Source organism: Coffea eugenioides, chromosome 9 (genome assembly GCF_003713205.1).
Source record: "Coffea eugenioides isolate CCC68of chromosome 9, Ceug_1.0, whole genome shotgun sequence".
NCBI classification, from domain to species: Eukaryota; Viridiplantae; Streptophyta; class Magnoliopsida; order Gentianales; family Rubiaceae; genus Coffea; species Coffea eugenioides.
Genome location: NC_040043.1, coordinates 5,430,920 through 5,440,176, shown reverse-complemented (window position 1 = coordinate 5,440,176; position 9,257 = coordinate 5,430,920). Strand labels below are relative to the sequence as shown.

Below are 9,257 nucleotides of genomic sequence, written 5' to 3'. Positions count from 1 at the left end.
ATTTCATTTTGGTTTGCCTGTTGATCTGTATTTTTTTCATTTTGTATTTTGTTATTGCTGTTTTTGGGGGTTGTTGTACTCAAATCTTTTATAACTCCCTTCTCATATGGTTTGAGTTTTGGCTTTTTTAAGTGTAGAATTCTCCTTACTCATTAAAGAGACTAACATGCTCTCTACAAAATAATTGGTATCTTTGAGGCATAAATATCACTTCTGAATCTTGATGCCTTCTCTTAGTGAAAGTTCATTCGACATTTAAGGCAAATCATTTTTTTCTAGTTTTGTTTGAAGACAGCATAAGCAAAGAATTGGAATGTCCAGCCATAGTCATAGAACTTAAAATACAGGAATTCTGTTTACCTTTGATGGACGTTTCCCTTTATTTACTCTTCAATGATATGAAATCAATGTCCAGCCCAACACGTTTTTAAGTTTAGAGATCGATTGCCTTTCATGACTAGGTGCATATTTGCCTTTCATTTTTAGTTCTATAATGCAGTAGCTATTAAATATGTTCTTAAGAACATGACATTGTGATGTTTTTCTGGTGCATATCTGCCTCAGATATGGCATCTGAAGCAACATCTCAGTCAAAAGGGAAAGGCAAAGGGTATTTCACTTGGACTCCTGAAATGGATCGTGTAATGGGCACCTGTTTTATTGACCAAATGAACCAAGGAAACAAATTGGATGGTAAATGTGCATTGGTAATTGATTTTTTTTGGTAATCTCCAGTTGAAGTTGTTTTGTAGAAGAAGTTGAGCTGATTGCTGGAAGCCCAAGTAGAGCAAGTAGAAGTTGTTACTACTCCATCGTGTATCCATGACTTTTTAAATTCTGATGAGTTCTTTGTTTTTTATGTAATGGATCAAAACAAGATTATAGAAAGATTCTAGAGAGTATTTCAGCTATTTTCTCTGTTTTTGAGATGATAAGAATGGAACATTGGATCTTTTGTCTGATGAACTAGCATTTTAGATATTGAGATTAACATAGCTGCCTGTGTTGATGCCCTGACTTGTCCTTGAGTTACATGAACCTTTGCATTCTTTTTCAAAGTTAAGGAGATTTTGTATAAGTGCTCTTCCTGTATTCTGTTGGTTTTTATCTTCCACAAGTCTGCACACTCACTAAAGAATTGATGACAGATATTATTCTATTTAGCAAGTACTTGACTGTGTGTGAATTGGTCATCTGACAAAAGTAGGGCTTTAGCATTTTGATAGAGTAGGCTTTTGATTTTCTAAAATTTAAAGTTCTTAACTTTAAAAACGTATCAAGGTTTTAACTCGATAAATATTAACTACTTTTTAAGTTAGAATATACAATTATTTTTTATTTAATATAATTTAATTTTTAAAAAAAAAAAGAATTTTTTATTTTTGCAAAAAAGGAACTAATTTTTTTTCTTTTAAAGCTTTATTAACAATCAGTTAAATGCAAGAAAAAATAAATTATTAAAGGTACTAATTGGTTTTTTCCTTAAAGCTTTAGTAACAATTAGCTAAATGTTAAAAAATTATTATATAGTAAAAAAAAGAAATTTTTTATGTAAGGAAATATTAGTTGGAAACAATTCTAATTCCTAATGAATTCTTCTCTCATACAAACAAAGAATTTGGAATTTCAAATAAATTCCGTATCAATTCTATGCATTTCCCAAACGAAAGAATTGAAATGACTTGGAATTCCAATTCATAGAATTCCAATTCTATAGAATTTCAATTCTAATTCTGTAGAACCAAACGTACCCTAAAAGTAATCCACATTGTTAAGAGATATTAGCCTAAATAGCATCTTTTCGTTATATTAATTATCAACAAATGATAACACATACATCATATATAAAAGAAAATTTAGTGAAAAAAGAAAATTGTAATTGGAGTATATAGTAACTTTAGTTGTAAATAGTATTAGGATATGAGTTTCAATCGGTTATGATCAGGTATTATGATTATAATAACAAATAAAGGTGATTACCAATATCACATGAATTTTTAAAAAATTTCTTGCCATTTCTTCTTGTCTTTCATTCATATGAAATCAAATATTTCAATAATACAATTTAATGTATTTATATTTATGTTCATCTTAAATTGATTATTTTATTGAATAATTTAAATAATTATAAAATCTTTATTTCAATTGAAACTTGATAGACAACTAGTTGAAATGCCAAAAAAGAAAAAATAAATTATTATTCGATCGATTCAATGACATATAGTTACTTATATTATAATAGAATATTTAATTAACTATTTTAATTTACCAAATATAAGTATTGGACATTAGATGATGAATAAATTTTTAAGAGGGCTTTTATTATGATTTTAAAATATATAACATTTTTTATCCATGCATAATCCGCTTTCTCCAGTGCCCCAATATACTTCTTTGTGCGTCTCCACATATTACAGTTGGCCTCCTTGCATTGCTTCTGCTTATTATGCGCAGAAAAATGAACTTTCCACTATAGACGGGCTAATTGCTTAGAATATGGACGAAAAAAAGATTAATCGAACTTTCCACTTTCCAGTGCCCGAATATACAAGATTAATTGTGTCTCCACATGGTAGAGTTGGCCTCCTTGCATCTTCACATGGTAGAGTTGGCTTCCTTGCATTATGCGCAGAAAAGTGAAGTCTCCACACGAAATGCTAAACGAGATGCTAAAGCAAGCCTAAATTCAAGCAGCCTTTTTTTTTTGTCCAAATTCTCTGGCTTTGGAAACCTCAAATTCAAGGTTGGGACTTTTTTTTTTTTCAAAAAGTGGACTGGCTGCCGGGCACCAGCCCGGCAGCCAGCTTTGTGCAGAAGTTGTCGGCTACCGGGCCTTGTCAGCCCGGCAGCCGACAACTTTATTTAAAAAAAAAAAGTTTTTTCCGCTGCCGGGCTGTCAGAAGGTTTGACTGGAATTTTGGGTGCCGGGCTGACATAGATTCGTACCATGGGTCTGTCAGAGCCATGGATGTCCAATTAATCTTTTTTTCGTCCATATTCTAAGCAATTAGCCAGATTTACCTGTTCTTTCTTTTCTGGGCAAGGAGAAAACAGGAGCTAAGCTATAAATTCTTTTATTTCACTTTTTCATATCTTCAGGGAATGCATGAACTTCTACATAGAACTCTTGGAAGTAAAGACCCTCTTTAAGTTTGCAGTGATTTGTAGAGAAATTCAAGAAGGAAAATTCATCAATGGAGAGAACTCCTGAAGAGAATCTGAAAAACAAGGAAGTAAGCACCCTCTGTGCATGTCAAGCTTACATTTACTAAAGCATCCACCATCTGTTCTCTGGCTGTCTTTTGACGGCGACAACTCCAAGTGCATAGAGCAGCAAAACAAATCCCAATGAAATTAGAACTGATAAATACAAGAAAATTTGTAGATAAACCTGGTTTTTGAGTGAGCAGTTTGTGAAACGAATCTTTACTCTTTAATATGAACAAATTTTTGAATCTTAACCAAAATACTACTATTTTACAGACAATCAAAAGATACTCTCCAATGGCTGAGCACCATACCAGGAAGAAACGTAGACAATGTACTATCAAAGTTCACTTGTAAGAGCAGAAATCTGATACTGGTTCTTGTCATGAACAGATAGCAAAGCCCTCGCATCCGTACTGACACAATTTTAGCTTATTCCATTCTCCAATTTACAAATTGAATCATACAAAACATGACTTGAAAACTTTTCCAATCCCAACAAGCCAACTTTCGTAGTATACATATACTTAAAGTAACTATGATCTGAAGCTCAAGGAAATATGTTGCGTCAGCATAACTTCCTTCCCATTCTTAAGCAGTCCTGGCTTCAGGAACAGTTGTAGCAGGTTGTCTCATCACTGCAGCCAAAATGTCTGTATAACCCACTACCCCAGCTAAAATCTCCTCATTTTCAGCGTCAGTAACCCAAACATGCGTTGCTCGGTGAGACAACATCTGAGCCATTACTGCAGCTAATGAACTTGTGGTTTTACACGTCAAGGGTGCACTTCTACCTCGATACATGCTCCTAGAAGCTCCAAAGCTTGGGCTCGTTCCACTGCTAAAAAATCCAATATTTCTGCTGCTAAACTTTCTTGGCCTCGTGGCGCTACCACCATTGGCTAAATTTGAATCTTCAGCAACTGGACTTGTTGATAAATTTGCTATCGACCTGGAGGTAATATTGTCTTCAACGCCCATCACAAACTGGCCTGCAGAGAGATTAGCCAGTGCCCATGCTGCGGCTAAGTAATCACATTTCCATAGTTTACATGCAGAAATCTCACCAATAATCTTATGTTGACCATCAGATGCCGGTTCAACAACAGCAACTGCACTCAGATCCTGAGGCAGCATCCGGGTAGCATCGATGGCAGGTTGGGTTGTTGCAATGTGACAGTAGTTTAGGTTGATGGCACCAAGGGAGGAAATGGGGGTAAGGGGAAGAGGAGCCAAGGCACCAAGGCATCCAATGAGGAAACGAAGCACATCCTCTCTTGACAAACAACAAATCTTGTCCCTAATTGTGGTAGTTGAAGATGACGAAGGACGGTTGAGACTAGCAGCAGAGTTGGCATTACTAGCACCTGAAGTATCGAGGTTCTTGAGCCACTTTCCATTATAAATAACAGAAAATCGCTTGCTTACAACTCTCCACCCTCTGCTTTTAGGGACAAGGAGTCGCTTCACGCCCTGCTTCATCATCTCAAGTGCATCTATTAATCTAAAAAGACAAAAACACGTCAGAAGTATGTAAGACAAAGAGGAGATTCCATACTATAACTTTCACTTCTAAAGCTTGTGCAATCTAGATAGAAAGCCAGAATTTTGATGACAGACAGCAAGGGCAAAGCAACCCCCTTCATTTGAAAACTCTTCTATTTCAAACGAACAAATGCAATCTTTGGCTTTCATATTTCTCAAAACCACATATAAGCTTTAAGCTGCTACACTCTTCAATGTTTCAAAATGTGCAAAACGAAATAAGATGCACGCATGAAAATGAATAAGTCAAATTTTACTGACTTAGCTCAATATCAAGTGAATGTAGCTAGAGGAGCTTGCAAACACAGTATGTTTAGGATGGGGGGTTTATTTGGAGCATGCATATAAGTTCACTCTCAGTTATACGCAATAACTTTACATTCCCATGCTTTCTGGATCAACTGATTAGGGTTCAAACCAATTACCAGATCACACTTTCCAGGAACAAGTATGCAGCTTGGTCACGACTAAAAAGGCACAGTATATGGACTTCGGGTCTGGTCTAATCCCCTCCAGCCAAGAACGCTTGAAAGCTGAAATGTTTTTGTGGTGTGAAAGAGTCAAAATGATATAGCTTTCCCTAAATTAAACTTGTACTCAGTAATACTTCACCTTACTGACTCTTTAATATAATTTTAGAGGCTTCTAAACCCTCTAATTTAGCACACTGCAATAGCTGATTTAGGCATGAACTTTTTAATGAACAAGGTTTGTACTTGAACCTTGCTTTTCAACAGCAGCTGACCCCAAAATCAGCATACATGTGAAGCAGATGTGAAAACAGAAGTAGGGAGGCCAACCCAGATCTAGTAAACCAATACAGTAACTTGATATTCTTAGCTCAAAAATGAGAAAGCAAATCTTTACGAGCAATACCTTATTAAGTTGACATTGAAAGAGAAATGGTAGTAAACTTACGGCCAATTGCACATTATGATTTCTTGGTCATTTTCCTAATGCAAAGAGCAAGAAAACTTTGATAGCAGGCAACAGCTAACTTCCAATTACATTACATTGTTACAAATCAAATACTTCACCAAGTCCCCCCCCCCCCCAAAAAAAAAATAAAGGCAATTATATCACAATAATTTGACTCTGGGTTTCATTTAAGAACAAATACTCTGAAAGCCAACTTAGTCACTGGACAGCCATGAAAGAAGAAGGAACAATAACAGAGGTGAACTAGAAAATAAAAAATGCTAGGTATATACGTGTGTATATATATATGTATATATAGTTTCCATGTTGCGCTTCTGATACTTTGGCTAAGTTATGTATATACATATATACACACACACATGTATATATAGTTTCCATGTTGCGCTTCTGATACTTTGGCTAAGTTACCTACACATATATACACACACACATATATATACATGTATATATATACACATATATATGCACACACACACATATATTTACACTTATTTCAAGAAACCAGAAGATACTTTTAGAATGGGAACACATTTAGGATATTTTGTTAGAAGAATGTTAGATAATGGTGACTGGGTGCGCGTACATATTAGATCAGCACCTTTAGAATTCATAGGATTATTTGAATTAGAACCTACAATTCATAGAATCAAAATAACTGTTAGCAACATCAGGCCAATCTTTGAAAATCCATCATCAGCAGAACAGATGGTAATTTTGTATTGCTAGAATTTTAGCAAAATGCTGGTTTTGGACTTTTTGGCTAATGATTTCTATAATGGGTAAAGGAAGAGGTTCTAGTATTTGGTGGTACTTGAAAAGCATTCTAGGTTTTATGTATTCAAAAGGTCTTTCTGAAATGGGCTTTTCTTTTATAAAATTTTCTTTTACTGGGCCGGACGAAGAACTGGCCAATTGTGATACTGTATGAGACAGTCTTCCTTGAAGTTCTCCGATCTCAGATATTTGTGTGAGAATAATCTCACTTTGAGATCCTGTTATTTTGCACATTTCTTTGAGCTGATCAGTTAAAGATTTGACATTTGACCTATATGTATATATGTGTGTATACATATGTATATACATATGTATACATATGTATATACACACACATATATATATATATATAGTTTCCATGTTGCGCTTCTGATACTTTGGCTAAGTTATGTATATACATATATATACACACACACACACATATATATATAGTTTCCATGTTGCGCTTCTGATACTTTGGCTAAGTTACCTACACATATATACACACACATATATATATACATGTATATATAAACACATATACACACACATATATATATACATGTATATATATACACATATATATGTGTGTATATATATGTATATACATATGTATACATATGTATATACACACACACACACACACACACACATATATATATATATATATATATAGTTTCCATGTTGCGCTTGTGATACTTTATACACATATATATATATAGTTTCCATGTTGCGCTTCTGATACTTTGGCTAAGTTACCTACACATATATACACATATACACACACACATATATATACATGTATATATAAACACATATATACACACACATATATATATACATGTATATATATACACATATATACATATATATACACATATATATATGTGTGTATATATATACATACACATATATATATATACATATACTCAATTTCATATATTGGAGAAAAATATAATCTTCCCATCATATTTACAAAGTGATCATATTAATCGTACCATATTCCAACAAATGATTCTCAGTATGAAGAATGTGCTGCAAAAAGCAATTTTAAAAGTAGTAAAAAGACAAACTACATGGAGGTAAAAATCAAAATCATAACAGCTAACCTCGTAGCAGGATCAACCTCCTTCAATAAAGAATTGTTGGGAACAACAACCTCAGCAACAGGGGTCTTCATTGCCTTATCCTGATCAGCCAAGCAATCATCTTTAGCCAAGAAAGCCACAATGTCAAAGGAATTCAGGATCCCCACAAACCTCTGCTGCCTCATTTCTGCATTCTCAATCACATTCTTCTGTGATCTCTTCTTCCACACAGCTATTCCACCTTCTGTAGACTCGCCAATTGCACGAATGGCGGCCTCTACTGTTTCTGTCTCTGCAAACTCCACCAGCTCTGGCTTCCCCACCGTCAGATCCCCCACGACGTGGTACAAAAACACTGATGCCATCTCCTTTGAAAACCAAGCTCGCTCCTTTATATTCAGTATCAGTGTGATTTTGGTATTTATCTTTAGCTTTGTCTCTGTTATTTTTGGGATCCAAATGGCGTGTCACAAGACTTTTTTCAATTAAATTTTATATATCGGATTATGATAAAATGATGAGAAAGTGAAAATGGATCGGAAGCTATGGGCTGATAACTTCTTTTCGAATCAGCCTGAGAATTTCTTGATTAATCGCAGCAACCACAAAGAGACAAAGAATAATGGGAAATCCCTGATGGTTTCCTCTTAAAAGCTCAAGTCCACAAAAGGAAAGGGTCGTTTCAATTTCCCAAATATTCTCAAACTTTCTCGCAATATCCAGAGAATTTCTCGACTTTTTTTCTTCTGGTATTCAAACAGGGTATGGAAGAGATTACGAGTCAGCAAGGGAAGCTGAAAAAAGGGGACAATCTTTCACCTGAATTTGAAATGATTAAATCTGCTGATTGAGTTGAAGATGAGGGATTGTTGACGAGGCTATAAGAGGGTATGGAGAAATATGAGAAGGAGATGAAAACGGGTGATGGGTAGTCTAAAAATGGTGACACTCACACAATTAACAGCGATGAAGGGAGAGTGAGAATTGGCCATAGAGAAATGGGGACTTCAAGATTGACGCAAAGGTTAAAATTAAGGTGAGGCCCATCAAACAAATATCAGATTTTTAGCCTCTTTTTTTCACCCCTCCTGACAGCTGAGATATTCTTTGGTTCATCTAGAATCTCAATCAGGCTGTCTGAACTCCGTTTCTCTTGCAATTATATGCGGAAGAAGAAGAAGAAGAAGAAGAAGTAGATTCTTGACCTGATTTTGTTCCGGAGAGCGAAAAGATCGACGGGGGATGGCTGAAAGGGCAGAGGTGAAGGGTCAATGATGAGGGAGACTAGAATTTGATCGATTATAGTTAGACTACGACGGAGAGCAATAATTGTAGTGGATGTGATGGTGTGACTCTGGTTGGAGTAATGCATTACCATACTACGTATACAAGCACTATTTCTGTTTTTTTTTTTTCGGATAACAACTGTATTTTTGCGCAGATAAAGTTTTGGGTAGGTTCGAGTCCGATTACTATCACGAGTCATAACATGTCTCAAAGATCCTAATTCGTTTATAGAGTCGCTTGCCAACACAATTCCCGTATCGATAACGAAATTCGAACATACGATTTTTTGTGTAAAGAAGTGATCTGCTCTTACAAACTAAATCAACTTGCGTTAGCCCGGATAACAATTGTTGCTGCTACGATACAGCATGATACTACCAAACAAATCTAGGACGACTGCAGAATTAAGACTGGACAAAAGGTCATATTGTATACTGC

At 35.1% G+C, this 9,257-nt stretch overlaps 1 protein-coding gene and 1 long non-coding RNA gene across 2 annotated transcripts in view; one reads left to right on the top strand and one right to left on the bottom strand.

Moving 5' to 3' along the window:
* LOC113783612 overlaps positions 1-1,025 on the top strand; it is a 1,964-nt gene extending 939 nt beyond the window's left edge. The window contains exon 3 of the long non-coding RNA XR_003469928.1: positions 565-1,025. This is a non-coding gene — a long non-coding RNA (uncharacterized LOC113783612). The remainder of the gene's footprint in view (positions 1-564) is intronic.
* A 2,528-nt stretch (positions 1,026-3,553) lies between these two features.
* Positions 3,554-8,839, bottom strand: LOC113783573 (CBS domain-containing protein CBSX6). The gene is made up of 2 exons (XM_027329755.1): positions 7,554-8,839; positions 3,554-4,711 (listed from the first exon to the last, which is right to left on the bottom strand). The coding sequence occupies exons 1-2, from the start codon at positions 7,895-7,897 to the stop codon at positions 3,799-3,801; spliced, it is 1,257 nt and encodes a 418-aa protein (XP_027185556.1). The 5' UTR covers positions 7,898-8,839; the 3' UTR covers positions 3,554-3,798.
* Between the last annotated feature and the right edge of the window lie 418 nt (positions 8,840-9,257).